General features: G+C 42.2%; 1 protein-coding gene across 1 annotated transcript in view; it reads left to right on the top strand.

Annotated features, from left to right (window-relative positions):
- sh2b1 (SH2B adaptor protein 1) overlaps window positions 1-22484 on the top strand; it is an 84002-nt gene extending 61518 nt beyond the window's left edge. Inside the window, exons 4-10 of the mRNA XM_067230755.1 lie at window positions 653-744; window positions 897-973; window positions 1135-1281; window positions 2097-2308; window positions 8303-8477; window positions 21335-21425; window positions 22329-22484. Coding sequence (XP_067086856.1) covers window positions 653-744; window positions 897-973; window positions 1135-1281; window positions 2097-2308; window positions 8303-8477; window positions 21335-21425; window positions 22329-22350 — 816 coding nt within the window. The 3' untranslated portion in view covers window positions 22351-22484. The remainder of the gene's footprint in view (window positions 1-652; window positions 745-896; window positions 974-1134; window positions 1282-2096; window positions 2309-8302; window positions 8478-21334; window positions 21426-22328) is intronic.
- The last annotated feature ends 478 nt before the right edge of the window (window positions 22485-22962 follow it).

Here is a 22962-nt window from a genome sequence, read left to right as displayed (position 1 = left end):
AGTCTCCACCTTCGATGTTTCAGTGAGTACTGTTGGCCATGTTGCGCTTTGCTCCGCAGCTTCACTCGTTGTAAACCAACCAATCAGCGCGCAGCTCATCTATATATTCATGAGCATACCATAGAAAGAAGAAACCCTCTCGTTTTATTCCAGGGCTATTTCACAGGGTGCATTAGGGCGCATAGAACAGCACCCGGGACATTTTCAGCCCAACCAATGTTACATACCCTATTCGGAGACCTTAAGGAACAGTGTGAAATACCCCCAAAAAATCTTTCTATGACCCCGTTAAAATGGGGGAGGCCCCGGTGACTTGATGTTCTCTCAAGGGAGGCTCACTGTCTTACACATTGAAAACCCCTGCTATAGGCTATAAAAAAGTTACATTTTGCTGAATGATTGAAGGGCTAGACAACAAACGTTCTAATAAAATAATTACAGACTAACAACACAGAAATGAATGACAGATTGACAAAGGCAAGTACATTTTTCCACCTTGCCTTGGCTACATGCAAAAAGCGCCATCTAGTGATCTTTACGTGTCAGGAACAACGTCCCTGTCTGAAGACTCAGAGGTCATTTGACCCCCTGTCGACGAGTAGGGTAAACCGGCTTAGCGCTTCTAGTGTTGATCATGTTTTCCGTTTCTCAGTTGGAAGGGCCGGCGCAGTACGTAATTGAGACGCGAGATGCTGTTCAGATGAGGGCCTGGCTGAGTGACATCAGGAACGGCATCTGCCTGAGGTGAGCATGGAGACTAGACCCAGTCTGGAGATTAGAACCAAACCTGCTGACCAGACCCAGCCTCACTGCCCACGCTGTGACATCCGAAAGGACTAGATCCAAATCAGACAGACTAGGACCATCTTGCTAAAATCCCCTTCTCTTCTCTACAGTGAACAGGATGAAGGTGTATGGGGGGGACAGATGGACATCAGTGCAACGCCTGAGTTTGGGGACCGCCTCTCCCAAGGTGTGTATTGACACCAGAATCCCTGTAATGCTGTAGGATTGACTACTGCCCACCAAACACATCAAATCTCCCATGAAGGGCCTCGACTGACATTGACAGAAGTGATGACAGAATGTAATACTTTCATGTATTACCTCTCATCTGCTTGCGTCACGGTGCAGTGTGTTACGGAGGCGTTGGTGGCTCCTCCCCCTTGAAGGACCCTCTTCCACCAGAGTTACCGCCCCGAGCCCCTCTCGATGAATCAGAGAGCCGCGGTGGCGGGGCAAGTCTGGGTACACCTTTCGCAGAGACACCAGATGCCACAGGTGAGTACTTGTAATGGTGGAAATTCAAGTGGCGCTGTGTAGATCTGAGTAGTCAAGAGATGTGGTTTTAATACAATTTATTTAGATTATACAATTACGTAATATTAAACAAAGCTTTGCTGATCAGTCATTACGAAGGAGGTGCTAGCCACAGGTCGTTCGCAAGAGTGATGAAGAACAATCATAAAGCTTGTGCTTTTATACACTTAAAACAGATGCCCTAATAAATGATCAATTCATCAATGCAGTGGTCTCTGTGATTGGTCAGCACTGCTCAGTGACAGTTTGACTCCACATCAAGTGTCCCACAGTTCTTTGATGCCCCAGCTCCCTCTCTAAAGAAGGAGATGGTTAATGATACACAAACAGGACACAGGACACAATCTCCTTGGCCAAAAGGTTAGGTCAGCTCGCTCAACTGAGATAACAATCTCCCCCAACCACCAGACCTAAGACCCTCTGGCTCTTAGTTAGGTATCATAAAACAACACCATAAATACCTTAAGACAATCTAAGTGTCCATTCTACAGAGTAGTCAGTTTCTAACATTCGTCTGTCTATAACAAAGGAACTTACTTTTTACCGCTTAAAGAAACAAATATTGTAACTATGTCAGAAACTGCCATAACAGTACTACTGCTCGTTTTTTAGTGTGGAGGGGTGGGTTAGGGTTTGATTTTCTGTTTTCAAAAGAGGGCATGACATAAAGAACTTTGAGTTTGAGAGCCAATGACATAGCCATTGAGCTGGCCAAAGAGATAGGACGAGTTAACATGAAGAGCGGAGGTGTTAATCAGCAGCCTCCTCCTCCTCAGGCTCCTTCCTGTTCTCCGACGTGGCTGTGGCCGAGGCCGTGGAGCACCCTCTGAGTGAGTGCCAGTGGTTCCACGGTACACTGTCGCGCCTCAAGGCAGCGCAGCTGGTGCTGGCAGGGGGCACGGCTAGCCACGGCGTGTTCCTGGTGCGGCAGAGCGAGACGAGGCGCGGTGAATACGTGCTCACCTTCAACTTCCAGGGCAAAGCTAAGGTGGGTGCAATAGAGAGTGCATGCATGGGAGGCATTTTTTGTGGCGGAAAAGCCTCCTCAGGTGTGTGTTGTCTTGACATCCAGCTTGCTATTGGAAAACTATGTAGCAGATGATCAATTCTTCATACGAGTGGCAATTTCAACTCAGTGAAACCAAACATATACTATCACACATATCGCAGACAATTTAAAGAGAGGTGGGAGTACTTCTTTACTGAGTGTAAAGAGAAGCCTGTGAGTCTTATTTGCCATTAGACGATCTCCGTTTTCAAAGAATAGGAACTAGAGAGAGGCATGAAACTACAGCAAAATATGTTTATTCAAGCCAAATCTCAAAGTAATGGAGCTTTAAAGGCAAGTTTCATCATAGCAGATGAAAAAGGCCCAAAGAATTGTAGGCTAAAAGTTTGCAACATTGAATGCACTGAAAAATGACAAGCATTTGCAAATATCTTGCTAGAAATACCATGGCCAGTTTTTTAGGGTAGAATGTGGCCAGATTGTATGTGAGAAGGTTGTATGGAACATGTGACAAAATAATCATATACAGTTAGGTCCATAAGTATTTGGACATTGACACAATTTTCATCATTTTGGCTCTGTATACCACCACAATGGATTTGAAATGAAACAATCAAGATGTGCTATTAGTGCAGACTTTCAGTTTTAATTTCAGGGTATTTACATCCAAATCAGGTGAACGGTGTAGGAATTACAACACATTTTATGTGCCCCCCCCCCTTTTTAAGGGACCAAAAATAATTGGACAAACTAACAATCATAAATCTAATTGTCACTTTTAATACTTGGTTGCAAATCCTTTGCAGTCAATGACAGCCTGAAGTCTGGAACCCATAGACATCACCAGACGCTGGGTTTCGTCCCTGGTGATGCTCTGCCAGGCCTCTACTGCAACTGTCTTCAGTTCCTGCTTGTTCTTGGGGCATTTTCCCTTCAGTTTTGTCTTTAGCAAGTGAAATGCATGCTCAATTGGATTTAGGTCAGGTGATTGACTTGGCCATTGCAGAACATTCCACTTCTTTGCCTTAAAAAACTCTTTGGTTGCTTTCGCAGTATGCTTCGGGTCATTGTCCATCTGCACTGTGAAGCGCCGTCCTATGAGTTCTGAAGCATTTGGCGGAATCTGAGCAGATAATATTGCCCGAAACACTTCAGAATTCATCCTACTGCTTTTGTCAGCAGTCACATCATCGATAAATACAAGGGAACCAGTTCCATTGGCAGCCATATGCCCACGCCATAACACTACCTCCGCCATGCTTCACTGATGAGGTGGTATGCTTTGGATCATGAGCAGTTCCTTCCCTTCTCCATACTCTTCTCTTCCCATCATTCTGGTACAAGTTGATCTTGGTCTCATCTGTCCATAGGATGTTGTTCCAGAACTGTACAGGCTCTTTTAGATGTTTTTCGGCAAACTCTAATCTGGTCTTCCTGTTTTTGAGACTCACCAATGGTTTACATCTTGTGGTGAACCCTCTGTATTTACTCTGGTGAAGTCTTCCCTTAATTGTTGACTTTGACACAGATACGCCTACCTCTTGGAGAGTGTTCTTGATCTGGCCAACTGTTTACATTTACATTTATTCATTTAGCAGACGCTTTTATCCAAAGCGACTTCCAAGAGAGAGCTTTACAAAGTGCATAGGTCACTGATCATAACAACAAGATAGCCAAAAAACATTGCGAGTAGCCAAAACATGAAGCACACATTGTGAACAACCAAAGTAAGTGCCAAAGGGAAGAACCATAAGAGCATGTAGTTAAACAAGTTACAATTAAACAACATGAACAGCTATAAGTGCAAGTGTACCTGTGGAAAAAAGCAAGCAACAGTAATAAAACAATATATCACAGCGAGAACAAAAATTTTAATCAGTTACCACAAGAGCAACAAGTCTCTAACTGTTGTGAAGGGGTTTTTCTTCACCAGGGAAAGAATTCTTCTGTCATCCACCACAGTTGTTTTCCGTGGTCTTCCGGGTCTTTTGGTGTTGCTGAGCTCACCAGTGCGTTCTTTCTTTTTAAGAATGTACCAAACAGTTGATTTGGCCACACCTAATGTGTATCTCTCTGATAGGTTTGTTTTGATTTTTCAGCCTAACGATGGCTTGCTTCACTGATGGTGACAGCTCTTTGGATTTCATATTGGGAGTCAGATGGCTGAGCGGTGAGGGAGTCGGGCTAGTAATCTGAAGGTTGCCGGTTCGATTCCCGGCTGTGCAAAATGACGACGTGTCCTTGGGCAAGGCACTTCACCCTACTTGCCTCGGGGGGAATTTCCCTGTATTTACTGTAAGTCGCTCTGGATAAGAGCGTCTGCTAAATGCCTAATTGTAAATGTAAATATTGAGAGTTGACAGCAACAGATTCCAAACACAAATACCATACTTGAAATGAACTCTAGACCTTTTATCTGCTCCTTGTCAATGAAATAACGAACTCCCATGAGGGAATAACATACACCTGGCCATGGAACAGCTGAGCAGCCAATTGTCCAATTACTTTTGGTCCCTTAAAAAGGGGGGGGCCACATATAAAATGTATTGTAATTCCTACACCGTTCACCTGATTTGGATGTAAATACCCTGAAATTAAAGCTGAAAGTCTGCACTTAAAGCACATCTTGATTGTTTCATTTCAAATCCATTGTGGTGGTATACAGAGCCAAAATGATGAAAATTGTGTCAATGTCCAAATACTTATGGACCTAACTGTATATATACACCGCGTTCAAAATTATTATGCAAATTGGATTTAAGTGTCATAAACATTTATTTATTTGTTTTTCAATTAAACTCATGGATAGTATTGTGTCTCATGGCTCTTTGGATCACTGAAATCAATCTCAGACACCTGTGATAATTAGTTTACCAGGTGAGCCCAATTTAAAGAAAACTACTAAAGATGGACGTTCCACATTATTAAGCAGGCCACAGGTTTCAAGCAATATGGGAAATAAAAAGGATCCCTCTGATGCCGAAAAGTGTCAAATGCCTTGGACAAGATATGAAAACATTCAATTTAATTGAATTGAATGTTCATTGTACATGCATGAACAGTGTACATTCATGAACATTAAAATGTAAATGCACCAATTATAGCCAAAAGGCTAGTTTCCAAATTTTTGGTTAATTATCAACCATGTTTTCAGATTTCTTTTAAAGCAGTTGAATGAAGTTGATTCTCTAATGTTTTGTGGGAGATGGTTCCATTCCCGGGCTGACCTAACTGAGAAAACCGACTGTCCAAATACACTTTAATTTAAAGGAATTTCACAGTCTCCTCTTGCTGCCTCTCGAGTAGCACTGGTTGCTGTTGTTCTAAACTTGACTAGGCTGCATAGTGGTGGGGGGGCCAGGTTAAACCGGATTTAGAATTTTAAACAGCAGTTCTTAAATGTGATCAGGTTGTCCCAACTTAAAAGTCACAAACTAAAAAAGTAACAAAAACGTAAGGGTGATCATCCAGGGTTTTTCCTGGGTAAAAATGGGTCCCCCCCCCCCCCCCACGTAACTAAACCTATATTTCGGAACAGGTTCATGTAATAGTCTAATAGCTAATGTAATATTGCACATATTTTCGTCCTATTTCCCCTAAAGTAATAAAGTTAGGCTACTTAAAGACACCTTACACTCATAAAGTATGTTCTAAATGGCATAAATGCTGCCAATTAATAATTGACGAAACAATGTATTGTAAATGGGGTCAGTAGCCTAGACTACCAATTAAGGTAGGCCACTCTGAAGCATGTACACTGCCTGCTTCATTTGATTTTGATAGGCTAAACATTCTGTAGCAAATAATAACAATAAACCCACTTTTTATTAATTAAAACTACTTCAGCATAATAATGCACCTAAAATACAAACCTGAGCAAGGGCAGCAATCGCTAATTAATCAACAGACGTGCAATTTAGCTAGCAGGGGAAGAATACAAACAACGAAAATCACCAGTTAACTTGATTTAAATTTGCAAGAACTATAGACTTATACAATAACAGGCTTAAATGAACTGACAACATAAGTTATACGACTTACAGTTCTCAAGGACGCACACACGCAATCTCAACTGCGGTGTGAAGCGTGTGTCCGTGCAATTCTCCGACATGCACTCTAACAATCACTGCTGATAGACGGCCTAAAATTTTGTACAGCCTGATTTCTGATACCGTGGCGGCAGAAATTTAGCCATAGAGGAAACACTTGCACTATATATTATCATTCCAGGTTCCATTCGTTCCAGGTTCCATTCATGCACGTCGGGCTGGCCCTCGCAGCGGAACGACAGTTTAGTGGCCACTCTGTCCATTCGCGCACCTCACAGTTGCGTATTGATCAGACAAGAAGACATGCTTATCAACTCGATTACTATTGATCAAAACAGAACAAGGGTTCAGCTGTAGCCTACTTGAAATATACTATTGAGAACATATTTTCTGACATGCATTGCACGCGTGATGAACACAGCTTTTTTGGGGGGACTTTTTTCATACTTTTTTTTGCCTTTGGCGCTCGGGATTTGTCATTGGCGCTCGGGAAAACAGCTTTGGTGCGCGCCAACATTTTCTCTATGCAGGTAAAACCCTGTCATCGTATTGTGAAGAGATTTGTGGCTGATTCACAGCACAGACGGGTATGTGCAGATAAAGGCATAAGGAGGAATGTTTCTGCTAGACAAGTTCATTGGATTAAGAGAGCAGCGGCTAAAATGCCATTACAAAGCAGCAAACAGGTATTTGAAGTTGCTGGTGTCTCTGGAGTCCTGCCAACCTCAAGGTGTAGGATCGTCCAGAGACTTGCAGTTGCCCATAAACCTACTATTCGGCCACCCCAAACCAATGCTCAAAAGCAGAAACGGTTGCAGTGGGCCCAGAAATACATGAAGACTAATTTTTAAACAGTCTTGTTTACTGATGAGTGCCGTGCAACCCTGGATGGTCCAGATGGATGGAGTAGTGGATGGTTGGTGGATGGCCACCATGTCCCAACAAGGCTGCAATGTCAGCAAGGAGGTGGTGGAGTAATGTTTTGGGCCGGAATCATGGGGGGAGAGCTGGTAGGCCCCTTTAGGGTCCCTTAAGGTGTGAAAATGACCTTGGCAAAGTATATAGAGTTTCTGACTGACCACTTTCTTCCATGGTACAAAAAGAAGAAGTGTGCCTTCCATAGCAAAATCATCTTCATGCATGAAAATGCACCATGTCATGCTGCAAAGAATTCCTCTGTGTCTTTGGCTGCTATGGGCATAAAAGGAGAGAAGGAGAAGGTTTGGCCACCATCCTCCCCTGACCTCAACCCTATTGAGAACCTTTGGAGCATCTTCAAGCAGAAGATCTATGAGATCTATGATCAAAACAGCAGCTCTGGGAAGCTATTCTGACATCCTGCAAAGAAATTCAAGCAGAAACTCTCCAAGGGAGTCAGTTGGCTGAGCGGTGAGGGAGTCGGGCTAGTAATCCGAAGGTTGCCAGTTCGATTCCCGGTCATGCCAACTGACGTTGTGTCCTTGGGAAAGGCACTTCACCCTACTTGCCTCGGGGGAATGTCCCTGTACTTACTGTAAGTCGCTCTGGATAAGAGCGTCTGCTAAATGACTAAATGTAAATGTAAAAACTCACAAGTTGAATGGATGCAAGAATTGTGAAGGTGATATCAAAGAAGGAGTCCTATGTTAACATGTAACTTGCCCTGTTAAGATGTTTTTTGATTGAAATAGCTTTTGATTTCCCTAAATATGACCTCCTAATGCTGCAAATTCAACAAATGACCATTTTCAAATCCTTTTGCAAAGTATCACTAAACAGCAAACTGGAATCAAATGTAAGCATATATTGAATCGAAATTTGATTAAAAATCAAGATCATGAATCGATTTTTAATCAAATCGTGACCCCAAGAATTGAATCGTGAGGTACCAAAAGATTCCCAACCCTATTAACAAGCATTTGACCGTTCCTCTGCTTCTTTACAGCACCTGCGACTGTCCCTGAATGAGGACGGCCAGTGCCGTGTGCAGCACCTGTGGTTCCAGTCCATTTTTGACATGCTGGAGCACTTCCGTGTACACCCCATCCCCCTGGAGTCTGGGGGTGCCTCCGACGTCACTCTCATCAGCTTTGTGGGTGCCACCGCTGTCAGGCAACCAGGTAGCCCCCCCGCACTAGATTCCATATTCTTCATATTCATTCTTGTTTCATGAAGACAGGATGAAAGCGGAGTCACACAATGGCTGAAGGACAGCACAGAAATGAGAGAGAAGAACCCCTAGATTTAATTGGCACCTAATGTTTTAACAAAAATAACAGTCAGCTTACCTACAACATATAGTAAGTCGTGTGTTTAAATATACAGTTCTGTGCAGAAGTCTTAGGCACCCAAGATTGTTTACATGAATATTGTCAATTTTTTTATCTACAGTATTTGCAGCAGTATGAGAGTGCAATTTAGCAAATATTTTTGTTTAGTTGTTTAGTTAATTTCATTGTTTCCCAAAGCATTTTTGCTTAACTTTTTATCAGTGCCTAAGACTTTTGCACAGTTCTGAAAATCATACAGAAAGTGTTTTGTGTGTTCTTATATATATATATTTATGTCAGGGTGCTCATCCCTTCTGAAAATCAGGTGTGTGTTGTAGCGTGTCATTGTGTGCTTTAGCACATGGATACTTTCATTATGCTAATTGAATTGAAGTAAATGGAAGTCAGATTTGGTGCCGTGGTTTCTCTTCTGTGGCCATCCAACAAACAAAGTATGCATGCCTGTATCCACCTCACCCCCCTCCCCCACCCCAAGAAGAAAATTACATTAAGCCTTCTGTCCAACCCCTGACTGGCCTGTCCCTGTACTGAGTCTTTAGGTTTGTCCCATAGACTGTATATATCAATGGTGGCTGTTGACTTAAAAGATTGGGCAGAACACAAGGGAAACTGACCCACTGCGTCATATTATTTTACACCAGTTGGCTACTTATCTCTACTTTCTTATATTCAAGTTATGTTACGGTATTATGTTCAAATGTAGCAATAATCCAACTAGCAACCTAATGCAAATGTACTATACAACTCAGGTAAGGTAATGCACACAAAGTTTATCCCCATCTTCCATCCGATTATATTGATAGTCGACTAATCTAACGATTATTAGAACGATTAATCGACTAATCGTCGAGACATTGTCATTCACCATTTAATTAACTGTATAAACAAGTAATTGACTGACTGATGCAGCATTCTGCCTAATATCTCCTTTTGTATGTCATGAATATGAAACATACTAAAAGTTAGTGATAAGACGTTTATTTTTGGATAAACTATAAATAATTTAATTCACAAAATGTCCTCTCTCATACCTTATATCAGCGATTCCCAACAGATCGTCAGGTGTGCCGTGAGAAATTATCCAATTTCACTTAAGTAAGTAAATAAAGTAAATTATTTAAGTAAATAAAAACATTTATTAAATATAGCTGCAAGCAGCAATGAGGTGGCCAAGCAGGTAAAATGAACGAAAAACATTTTAGACATCCTCAGACAGGGTTCCGAGTAAATGCAGCTTTGAATCCATCAAAGATTTGCTGAGATACGACAAAACTTTCTGTTTGGCGGCTCTGCTGCCGATTTGGATTGGCTGTACCTGACAAACGGTTTCCGAAAATCTAAAATCGTTTTGATAGTTTGTGTGAGGATTGCATTGACTATATACAGCTTGACTACAGGTAGCTAGCGACTGTGGTGTACCTGGCTTCCTTTGCAGTGGCTTACAGTCTCACTAAACAGAGAATCAGAGACATGACAAGCTTGTCGGCTTTGGCTGGATTGGAACCTCTGACGTTGCCGTTGCCAGGACACCAACTTATCCTAGTGAGCTATTCTCAGTGCTGGAAATCACAGAGTTCAGTTACTGGGTAAAAATATAAGCAGTTTTTCCTGTGGCAAGCGGTTGTCAGATTTGGCCCAAGTTTAAACAGCTGTAATTCAGTCCTATTTTGACATGTCAAGGTGATTGTGGTCTGAAGATAATCCGTGCCAAATTTGGTGAATATTTGATATCCACCAAAAAAGTTTTATTAATTCATTCAAAATGGTGGCCACATCAATTCAGCTAGGATCACAGTTTAAAAGTATGTCAGACACGAGATTGCACCCTAGCGGTTAGATGACACAACCTTTTGTGGACCTCTTTGGAACAGGGACCCGAGCACCTGTACCAAGGTTGATGTTAGTTCAGCAAATATTTCCTGAGATATGATCTCACTTCTTGTTTTGGCGTCTTCATCGCCAACTTTGATCAGCTTTAACGGAAAAACGTTTGTGAGGCTTGATCTGAAGATAATTGGTGCCAAATGTTTGCTTATTGCAGTGCACCTAGAGGTGAAATGGCATGACCTATTTTGGACCTCTTTAGAACAGGGTCCCTAGTCCCAATACCAAATTTGGTGTCAATGCAGTAAAGAGGTGCTGAGATATGACCTCACTTCTTTTATGGTGGCTTGGTTGATGACTTTGGCTGTTCCAGTCAAAAGGTTTAGAAAATCAAAACAACATGATGTCTTTTGTGAGGCTTGGTCTGAAGATTATCTGTGCCAAATTTGGTGAAGATTGGACAACTTTATAGGAGAGGTAGCGAAAAAAACTTATATTCCTTCAAAATGGCGGCCACATCAATTCGGCTGGTATCACAAGTTAACATGTGTCAGACACTAAGATATCACGAGACAAAGGAATCACTAAAATAAGACAAACAAATCAACAGTTATTGATCAACACACAATCCTGCCTATTGTAATGCCCCCTAGAGGTCAAATGACACTACCTGTCTCAGACATTTTAATAAGAGGGTCCTGAGTCCATAACACCAAGTTTGGAGTCAATGCATCAAAGATTGGCTAAGATATGACCTCACTTCCCTTTTCCGGATCAGTTGCTCAATTTTATTGGCTGTAACTAACTGGACATCAATTCGGCCACATCAATTTGATTGGCTGTAACTAACAAACGGTTGCGAAAATCAAAAGCCATGGGATATCTTTTGTGAGGCTTGGTCTGAAGATCATCTGTGGCAATTTTGAAGAAGATTCGACAAGAATTGTAGGAGGATTAGCGAAAAAACGCTTTTCCTTAAGATTCGAAATGGCGGAGAATCTATATAACTGGGTATGACGTCATAGAGTGCGTTGAACTCGTCTTGATCCAGGGAATCCAACGATACATCATTTTGGAAAATGCGGCATATGGTTCAAAAGTAACGTGTGTAAACACACCTTCAACTTTGACCCATTGGTGACGCTAGATGGTTGAAATGGGAGACATGAAACTTGGTGAAATTGATGAGGGGACTGGTCCCAAACAGTGTGCCAAATTTCACAACTTCTGACCATGTGGTTCTAGGGGCTGCCATAGACTCCCATGGCAGATGTGTAATAATAATAATAACTAGAGAGGGTACAATTTCTGGGGAAATTGTAGGGTGTGCTTGCTTTCGTCGGTTGCAGAGGGGTCCGTTTTTTAATGAAATTTTTACAACTGATATTTCTGTATATTTTATATAAAAATGCCTACTTGTTATTTATGAAAATTGCATAGATTTAAAAGCATAGCCTACATTTGTTGCTGCTCATGTACAATTCAAAATACAAAAAGTGGAGTGTAGCATGTCCCTGTACTTACTATAAGTCGCTCTGGATATGGGTGTTTGTTAAAATGACTAAATGTACTGTAAATGTAGAATGAACTTAAACTACACTACCGTTCAAAAGTTTGGGGTCACTTAGAAATGTCCTTATTTTTCAAAGAAAAGCACTTTTTTTCAATGAAGATAACATTAAATTAATCAGAAAATACTATACATTGTTAATGTGGTAAATGACTATTCTAGGTGGAAACGTCTGTTTTTTAATGAAATATCTACATAGGTGTATAGAGGCCCATTTCAAGCAACTCTCACTACAGTGTTCAAATGGTACATTGTGTTTGCTAATTACCTTAGAAGACTAATGGATGATTAGAATAATTAGAATTAGAATGCCAAAGGTCTCCAATGCTGTAATTGCTGCAAATGGAGCATTCTTTGACGAAAGCAAAGTTTGAAGAACAAAATTAATATTTCAAATAAAAAATTTGCAAAAAGAATTTTGCATCTTATTTGATAAATAAATGTGTGAGTTTTCATGGAAAACTGTTTGAATTGTCTGGTTGACCCCAAACTTTTGAACGGTATTGTATATGACTAAAACGTCACCTTAACTTTTTCCGTTCTACAGTAGTGATATTTTCAAGCATTTAGCCCACTCATATTGCATTCATTCATTAAGAACCACCTTTGAAATAAGATGAACCCCCTTGAAACAAGCTTTTCTAAGTAACAACGTTCTCACCGGCAGTATTACTATTAGCTAGATGGAATCGCGATTGAAACAGTACCATCTGAAAATACTGCCCCCAAAAAAACTTAAATAAGCTTGACATTTATTTAGGTGGAAATGGGTAATTCAAAAGAAGTTTGCTGGAAGCAATCATTGTCAGTAACAATGCCAAATACAACCATTTGATCTTAGACTAGAGCCCTGCACGGTGGAGAAGCTGACCTCAGTAAATTGTGCTACGAGCAAGCTAGCCTAGCTGCTGTTGCTAGCCAAACTTAAAGGGATTGTTTGACTGCGCCGGAAATGAAAAACGTTTCTTTTGACATCAAGTTTAGGCTGTGGCATTGAAGACAGCGACGCACCACACAAGCTTGAGTTTAAATACATTATTTAATGTGATTACTTACTGTACATGCAAGTCTTGATTTGCTTAAATGTAACCTACATGTGCTGCTAGTACACCACGGCACAATACGATACTCGCTGTGCAACAGCATATCTATGCACGTTGTATCCATGTGTCGTTGCTAACGTGTGCTGACGTTATGACGTAGGCTAGCACTGAGTACCCTTTGTTGACAAAAGGCACTTTTTGCCACAAAAACTTAATTTAAACTTAAACCATGCAACGGAACGTAAATAAAAATACAAGCAACTCAATTGCTAGCAAGACGAAATTTTTGACATCAACGTTGTCTATGTAGTCCAAATATTGACAGATCCTTAGGGGTGGGAAAAGAATAAAAATAACTAGAACGTGCATTTCCTGCAGAAAATTTGTTGGAATGCTGAAAGATGATTTTCTTTTTATTTATTTTTATTGCTGAAAATACAGAAATTAGAAAATACCCGCAAGCTAAAAGCTGAAATGAATTTCAAAAATGTGTGAGTCACACAAAAGAGGCAGTGTGGAAGCTGAACTGCATCATCTAACAAAGCTAACGTCACTGTGTCCAAGCCCGAACGGTCTTTAGCTAACATTCTGATAAAATGCCACTTCAAATATTGATAAAAATGAAATCGTATCACGTTTTCAGCTGATTTACTGATTTCACGTTAAGCTTTAACTTCTTACATTTCAAGCTAAATATTGTAAAAAAAAAAATTGTTAGCTTAGCCTTTACTAGAGCCGGTAAAAAGACGCTGGCGCCGGTAAATTAGTTGTGCGCTACCCTTGTCCAAACCCGACCGCACTTCTATCCTCGTAGTAAACACTCGCCGCTGCTGTTTTTCCGGGGATATTAACTTGATCCAGGGTCACCAAACTGACCATCAATGCTGTCAACATATCCGGGTACGTAGTTATGTCCTTCACAATAAGATATCACGCTTCAACATCTCCAAACTATGCGATAAAATCTCAATTTGACTGTATACCACCACCTGCTGGATGTTTTGTTGAACTCTTCTCATGTCAGTCCCTTGCAAAACCTACAAACATTTTTATCCAAAGAACACCAATGCGTACCGCATGTGTACAGAACATTGAAAACATATCATGTCAATTTAACGTTTATTCAGTTGTTCCCATTAAATTAGAAAGTCATGAAATATGAAGCAATAGTCAATCATATATTTAGAGACCTCAAATATTGAATGGGGTCAAAGATAACAGGACGGTTAGCAAAAGACAAATGACTTTGTCTTTTTCTAACAAACCATTTATTTAAATACAAAACAGACAAAAAGAAAATACGAAATTACCCCGGACACAAATAACATTTAAAATACTCCTCGTCATCCATCTCCTCGTCCCAACCCACACACATGATAAAATACTTGATGTAGCCTAGCTTATGAAAAAAAAAACATTTGATTATGTCTGCCTTTACGTTTCAGACAAAACAAAGCTTCTGTCGCAACTTGACATCAAACGTGTTTCCCTGCCCCCCTCCCTTCCTCCCCTCGACTACAGATCACCTCACACATGATGGTGTATTTTCATTGGCTATACAAAGTAATGTTAAGCTAGCATTCCAAAAAATACACTCATACACAATACAACAAGACAATACAGAAACACTTTTCAGAGTAAAGATCGTCGCCCGAGCGTGGCCCGAGTGGTCTTTCGGCTTTCTCTCATCAATGTAACTTTCCTATATTATTTAGACATGTAAACGTCCATATATGTTCATGAAAGTTGACACGTAGATTGTTTGGTATGCCTAAAATAATACTACTTACACTTTGCTGGCGATCGCATAAGAAAATGCTGGCAAAGAGACCGGAAACTGCGTGTCCAAACCCCATTCGGGTTTGGACAATAGGAGCTTACGGCGGTCGGGATTGGACACAGTGACGTTAAGTGCTTAAATACAATGCGGGACAATAAGTTTGAACGTTGTGAAGCAATCGAAGAAATAGTTGAATTTCAAGAGGCAGTGTGGAAGCTGAACTGCATCATCTAATAAAGCTAAGAGCTTAAATAGCCTACAAGGCGGGAGAAGCTGAAAGCTGAACTGTTAAACAGAAGAAGAAGTAGGCTAGCTAGTCGTAACAAGAATATTATAGTTTTAACAGCTGAAATTATAGTTGGGATAGTAATAGCAGTAGCAGATGTAGCCTATCATTGAGTGCGTTTCCTCGGCTTTTTAGTAGGATTCAATGTGTTGATTGAATGAAACATTCAGCAGTACATTTACATTTAGTCATTTAGCAGACGCTCTTATCCAGACAGGGACAGGGACATTCAATTAGGGTGAAGTGCCTTGCCCAAGGACACAACATCATTTGGTTGGCATAGCCGGGAATCAAACTAGCAACCCTCTGATTACTAGCCCGATTCCCTCACCACTCAGCCACCTGACTCCCAGTAGGGCCGATACAGGAAGACACAGCGACACTTTGTTGCAGAAGGATGATGTTGCAAGTTTTGTCCGAATCAGAATCAGAATTCGGTTTATTCGCCATGTATGTTATACAAACACGGAATTTACTGTGGCAGGGAGGTGCAAAACACTAAGCATATACAGATCTTAAATTAAGTAAAAGTACAAAAGTTGAACTATTTCTAAGAACTAAACAATCTAAGAATACAACAATTTAAATATAAAATAAAATATATATAAAAATAAGAATAGAATGAGCAGCGTGAATGGTCAACATAGTGCAATCGGATACTGAGATAAAGTGGCTTATGCATACTGAATTGCCATTAGATGGACTCATAATAGTTAAATAAGTGAATGAATGTCAATGGGAGTCCTTGGCCTTGTTGAAGAGGTCAGTTGCAGATGGAAAGAAACTGTTCTTATGGCGTGAGGTTTTGGTCCTGATGGACCGTAGCCTTCTGCCAGAGGGGAATAGCTGGAACAGGGAGTGACCAGGGTGGGAGGGGTCGGCCACAATCTTCCTCGCACGCCTCGAGGTGTGCAGGTCCTCGAGGGTAGGCAGATTGCAGCCGATCACCTTCGCAGCAGTGCGGATGATACGCTGCAGTCTGCTCTTGTCCTTGGCAGTGGCAGCAGCGTACCAGATGGTGATGGAAGAGGTGAGGATGGACTCAATGATGGCTGTGTAGAAGTGCACCATCATTGTCTTTGGCAGGTTGAATTTCTTCAGCTGCCGTAGGAGGTACATCCTCTGTTGTGCTTTTTTGGTGAGGGAGCTGATGTTCAGTTCCCACTTGAGGTCCTAGGAGAGGATGGTGCCCAGGAAGCGGAAGGACTCCACAGTGTTGACTGGGGAGTCGCACAGGGTGATGGGGGTGAGTGGGGCTGTATTCTTCCTGAAGTCCACAGCCATCTCCACTGTCTTAAGAGCATTGAGCTCTAAGTTGTTCTGGCTACACCAGGTCACCAGGTTGTCAACTTCCCACCTGTAGTCAGACTCATCCCCGTCAGAGATGAGCCCAATGAAGGTGGTGTCGTCCGCAAACTTCAGAAGTTTGACAGACGGATGACTGGAGGTGCAGCTGTTGGTGTACAGGGAGAAGAGCAGAGGGGAAAGGACGCAGCCCTGAGGAGATCCGGTGCTGATGGACCGGGAGTCAGAGACTTGTGTTCCCAGCTTAACGCACTGTTTCCTGTCAGACAGGAAGTCTGTGATCCATCTGCAGGTGGAGTCAGGCACGTTCAGCTGGGAGAGCTTGTCCTGAAGCAGGGCAGGGATGATGGTGTTGAAGGCAGAACTGAAGTCCACAAACAGGATCCTGGCATAGGATGCTGGGGAGTCCAGGTGCTGTAGGGTGAAGTGGAGGGCCATGTTAACAGCGTCATCCACAGACCTGTTGGCTCTGTAGGCAAACTGCAGTGGGTCCAGGAAAGGGTCTGTGATGGCTTTGAGGTGTAGCAGCACAAGGCGCTCAAAAGACTTCATTACCACAGAGGTCAGGGCAACGGGTCTGTAGTCATTGAGTCCTGTTGGCCTTGGCTTTTTGGGCACAGGGATGATGGTGAAAGACTTGAGACAGGCTGGCACATGGCATGTCTCCAGGGAGGTGTTAAAGATGTAGGTAAACACCGGAGACAGCTGGTCAGCGCAGTGCTTGAGGGTGGCAGGAGAGACAGAGTCCGGCCCAGCTGATTTGCGGGGGTTCTGCCTCTTGAAAAGTCTGTTAACTTCACCCTCCTGAATGGAGAGAGTTGTCACTGTAGAGGGGGTGAGGGAGGAGGCTGGGAAGGGGTAGTTCAGGACAGTCCAATTGTCTTTCAAATCTACAGTAGAACTCATTCAGGTCATTGGCCAGGCGGGAGTCGTTAGTGGAGTGGGGGTTCTGGGCTTGTAGTTGGTAATCTGCCTGAGCCCTCTCCAGACAGAAGCAGAGTTGTGAGCAGAGAACTGACGCTTCAGTCTCTCTGAGTACAGTCGTTTAGCCTCTCTCACCGCCCTGCTAAACCTGTTCTTCGACTCCTTGAGTCTGTCTCTATCCCCACTCCGAAATGCTTCCTCCTTCTCTGACCTCAACCTTCTGAGCTCTGCTGAGAACCAGGGCTTGTCGTTGTTGAAGTTCACCCTGGTGCGTGTTGGAATACAGCAGTCCTCACAGAAGCTGATGTATGATGTCACAGCCTCTATGAGTTCATCCAGACTATTGGTAGCAGTCGTGAACATATCCCAGTCAGTACAGTCCAAGCATGCCCGCAAATCCTCCATAGCCTCACTGGTCCACTGTTTTGATGTCCTCACAACAGGTTTACAGAGCTTTAATTTCTGCCTGTATGCAGGAATCAGATGGACCATGGTATGGTCAGAGTGACCCAGTGCTGCACGAGGGACGGTGTGGTAGGCTCTACTGACTGTAGTGTAGCAGTGATCCAGAGTGTTCTCTTCTGTGGTTGGGCATTTGATGAATTGTCTGTATTTAGGGAGTTTGTGGCTGAGATTACCTTTGTTAAAGTCGCTGAGTACGATAACAAGGGAATCCGGGTTTGCTCGCTCCACACTCAGTCAATCTTTTTCTATGGCTCTGGTGCGTGTCTGTCGTTGCCACGGTGATGGTGCAGCTATGATTGCCAACGCGCTGAGGGCAGAGAATAACAGAAATGTAGCTAGAACAACACCTCAAACAAGTTAACCTAGACGCAAAACTATACGTCCAATCCAAAAAATAACGGTATTTTCCGAGACCCAAGACTCTGCCGAAACCAGAGATGTCCTTTAGATGTCTGTGCGGTCAGAAATACGACTCTAGCGGCAGTTTCAGAATCTTGTTCCTTCTGCTTTCTCAAATTTTTCTACAAATTTGTCACCAGATTTGCATTGGTCTCTATGGGGCTAGAGTTGGACTTTGTCTCGCTTTTGTGGGGCTCTGAACAAATGTGTAAGTCTGTTGGATTCCACAGACAACTGTCTACGACCAGCACAAAATTAGTTATCTATTGATCCAAAAATGAAGTATGAAGAGTGAAAATTGTGGCAATGCTGGCAAACTAGAAATACTTTTTGAAACTGATTTCAAAGCTCCCCTCCACTCTAAGCGTTTCAGTCAGCACTCTAGGCTCTCACATACACACCCATGTAAATCTCAGAAACGGTTTGAAAAACCCATGAAACATAATCAGTGATATTTAAAAAAGTTGAATAGATATCAAAAAGCTGAATTTAAAAAAAAAATCGTTTAGGGTTTTTTCAACATTTTAAAGTTTAAATGGTGGCTGTAGCTGAAGGATAGAGGAAGAATAAGGATTTGAAAGTTGAAGACGTTTAAGAGGATTGAGAAGATTTGGAAAAAAAACTCAATTGGAAAACCATGTTAAAAATATTATGAATATTGATTTATATTAATTCAAGCATAAGAGGTACAAAGCTGAAAAGTCACAGCACCCATGGCCTGAAACTGGAGAATTTTTTGATAGCTGAACGGTTTTAATAGCTGAAGATTTGAAGGCGCTGAAAGGTGTCGCGGAAGAAATAGACGTTGAATGAAGATTCAAAGAACAACACTTGGAATGCTGAAGCAGCATTCCAACAATAATATATATGTGAGAGAACAAAGGTTGTGTCCTTGCCGAAGGCAAAGCACACCCAATAATAATAATAAGTATGCAGAATAACAATAGTGTTTTTGCTTGCAGCAAACACACAAATAAAAATATATATGAGAGAAAATAGGTTAAGCCTTGCCAAAGACAAGCACACCCAATTAAACATAGCCTAACTATCACAACTTGGTGGACAGTCAAATCATCTATCTTTAGCTAGACTATGCCGTAGCTAGGTTAGCGCCGCAGTTTATGGTTAGCACATGCATTCATTATGTTTGCAACTCGTAGCAATGCAACACACAGTCCGCAGACACAGGTACCCCCGCGACTACTTCACTCAGAGCAGCTGTCAATCATTAAGTCTCACCCCCTTTTTATATCGTCAAATAACTACGGCATTTTTCGGCAATAAAGCCTTGTACCCCGATTTGACAGTTTTCTAGTGGTTGTACGGCTTATATTTCGAAGCGGCTTATAGCCTGGTTTTCAAAGTTGCTTCGTCCCAAGATCTCTACAGACCGTGCAGCTAATTTAATGCTCAACACTTGAACGGGGGCTTATTGCTTGAAAGAGGAATTATTTCTACTGTGTCATCTCAGTTACACTATCAGGGCTTGGAAATACAGTGACTTGCTAAAGTGGGCAAATGGCTAGTAGAACATAACATTTCATAATAATTTCAGTAAATCAAACAGCTGCAAGACCCAGTGAAATATTATATACAGCTAGCAAACTAACGCTAGCATCGCTAACGACATTGGCTAATTCAACTACGCTAGTGTAACCGAGCTCTTTGTTGGTTTGTTTTATATATAATTTTATATGGTTGTGTAGACAATAAGACACGGACGCGGCCTCTTTTCACAACTTCCACTGCTCTTCTTGACATCGCCATTCGAACAGCCCTCACTGACTTCACGTAATGCTTACGGCAACTCCCGCTGGACAAAACACCCCTGTCCGTTGAACATAGAAAGGTCTGCTACAGTAGGCTATCCTCAGGATTTGCAAGCTAGCTGAACTTATACTATATCTAAAATAATTTTGTAGACATGACAATGGATTTCGCCACTAAATGAGTGACTTGGCTTTATTTCTGGACATACTATGCACAACCGAAGTGTGTTACACAATGCTGTAAGATCGTCTATACTCGTGCATTGCTTGGTATTGTAGCGACAATGCTCTTGGTACCCAACATGCCCCACGGCAAGCTGAAAAGCTACGAAGTTAAGGGCATTAGCTTAGTTAGATAAGCATTGTTTGGAGTTCTATTGTTGGGTTCGTTTTGTTTTGATATGTGTAATGCTATGGCCTGTAGTTTAGATAATTTGAGTGTTCACCCTGATTGGGAATGTTGTGTAGTTAGATGGCTATCCAAGCTGTCCAATGGGAAAGTGTTTTTGAGCAAACAAACAGTCGTGAGCATTGTTCCGCTCAACGCTAGTTGGCGCTACGGTATCGTTGTCCCCGTTTAAAGTGTGGCCTATATTCCGGTGCGGCCTGTACTCCGATTTACAAACACAAAGCTCCCATTCTGGTGGGGTGCGGCTTATAGAAAATGCGGCTTATTTTCCGAAAAATACGGTAATTAAAAACAAACTTAGCAGAAAAAATTGCACTTGAACAGACATCAGCGTGATAAGAACGACCTAAAATGAAATCAGTGTAAAAACAATGTTTTTATGTGCACTTTCGCCACTAACATGGAGGGGTTGGAACTTATGGCCTATATTGCAGCCAGCCACCAGAAGGTGATCGAGATGCTTTGGCTTCACTTTTGGGGAGCCGTCATGCCATCCATCTATATAAACAGTCTATGGTTTGTCATTAGAAATGCCAGACTGGCCTGATCTGATAAGGCTAAGTGAAATGGAATGTGAGCCAAGCTACCATTTCTTCCTCACCATCCTTCTAACATGTCCCCCTATTATACTTTCCATCCTGTCATATATTAATATTCCTTCTTGGTTTTCTGTATTCCTGCAACCAGTTCTCTACATCATTATGTTCTCATCTCCCTCAATCCCTCCTTTCCTACACACCCTTCACCAATTTATCATAAAGGATATTTCTTTTTACAAACATCATGCAACCCTGCACCTGACCTCTCCTTTTGTTTGTTTGCAATTGCCCCTCCCAGACCGTGCGCTGTTGAGAACTCTGATTAGCTGTTGTTGTTATTGTGTTGTTGTTTTCCTCGGGTCATACTTTGCAGGCCGGGACAGGGCAGGCAGCCGGCCCACAGTCTGTGATGTCATCACCACGCGCCACCCTGACTCTCCATCAACCCCCATCTCTGACTGTGTGTAAGTGAGACCGGACATTGCGGTGACCAAAAGAGAAAGAGAGAACGAAGGAGAGAGTGAGAGAGCAGGAGTATGTGTGAGATATTTGATAAAAACAGGTCGAGAGATGTTGGCAAAAGGAAGAGGATGAAAAATAAAGGACGAAAAATGATATGGGGGGGGGGTTAGTAATTTTAATTATGGGGGGAGAATGCTGTGTAGCTAGTCAAAAGGAAATGCATGGAGAATCCACAGCTGCCAGGTAGACATAGTAAAGCATGAGAGGCTGGAGTCTGCTAGCTGCAGAGGGCATGTGAATCAGTGTAGAAAGAGGCAGTACTAGGATCAGGTGTTGGAGAGCTAAGGAAGATGTAGACTATTCACTGTTGGCACTTCCACAAAAGGTTACACTCAGGACTGCTTATTGTGTTTATCGTAGCTGTAATTTATGATCTATATCTGTATATGTATGTCTTTAACGATTAGTCAGAGGGCTATAGACTGAACATGTGGAGTTTTTTAATTATGTCACCCTCCAGTAAATGTACAACTGGCACGTTTTTATTAATTATTGAATAATTGATTTATGAATTCATATTGAACAAGACATCCTGACTTCATTGGTCTGTCCTTGGTATTAAAGCCCAGAGGGTGTGTGTGTTTGAGGGAGCAGTGTGTTGAGTTGTGTGTGTGTGAGCGTGCATGTTCTGACCGATTCCATGACTCACATGGACCTGTCACATTGGACGTCTCAGCCGAATGACAGCACTCACACTCCCTCTCTCCCTCTTCACCTCTAACTTATTGGCAACTCCTTCCATCCTTACCTCCTTCCCTCTTCCCCACCCTTTTATTCAATTTTTATTTTTATTTTTATAATTTTCCTTCTTTTCTTTCTCTCTTGCTGAACTCTACTCCCTGCAGACTTGACCAGCAGACCCCGTAGCCCTCCTCAGCCTCCTCCTCCACCCCTGCCTCCCGGTCGGCCCCCACCCCCCACACCACCTCAGGAGCGAGGGAGTGACACAGAGCTAGGAGCTGGTGGAGCAGGGGTAACAACAACAGCAGTAGGAGGTGCAGGAGTAGAGGACTGGGAAGAGAGAGAGTCATCCCTCCGCCAACTGGAAGGTGTGGAGGGTGAAGAGAGGGAAGGTGCGAGGGCAAGAGCCATTGACAACCAGTACTCTTTCTTCTGAAAAAGGAGAAAAGGAGAAAAAGTGATGTGGGTGAGATGTGATTTGCGAAAGGGAGGGTGAAGGAAATGGAGGTCATAGCCATTCATAGGCATAGATCATAGCCATTCATAACCAATATTTGTGTTTTGTTGAGAGGAGGGAAATGAGGTACTAACACTATTAAAGGCAGGGTAGGCAATGTTGTTGAGAAGCACTTTTTGTCATATTTGCTGAAATAAACTCATCAACTCAACATCAGCAACCAATAAATCTAAAGGTTTGACAGTCAAATTAAATCAATCCGATATCTGTGGGCGTCGCAGGACTGTAATAAACATGACCAATCATTAAGGTCTGACCGGCACTAATGATTGGACGGCATT

The sequence above is a fragment of the Osmerus mordax genome, chromosome 3 (assembly GCF_038355195.1).
Source record: "Osmerus mordax isolate fOsmMor3 chromosome 3, fOsmMor3.pri, whole genome shotgun sequence".
Lineage (NCBI taxonomy): Eukaryota > Metazoa > Chordata > Actinopteri > Osmeriformes > Osmeridae > Osmerus > Osmerus mordax.
The sequence above is the reverse complement of the archived record's forward strand: the minus strand, read 5'-3'. Positions and strand labels throughout refer to the sequence as shown.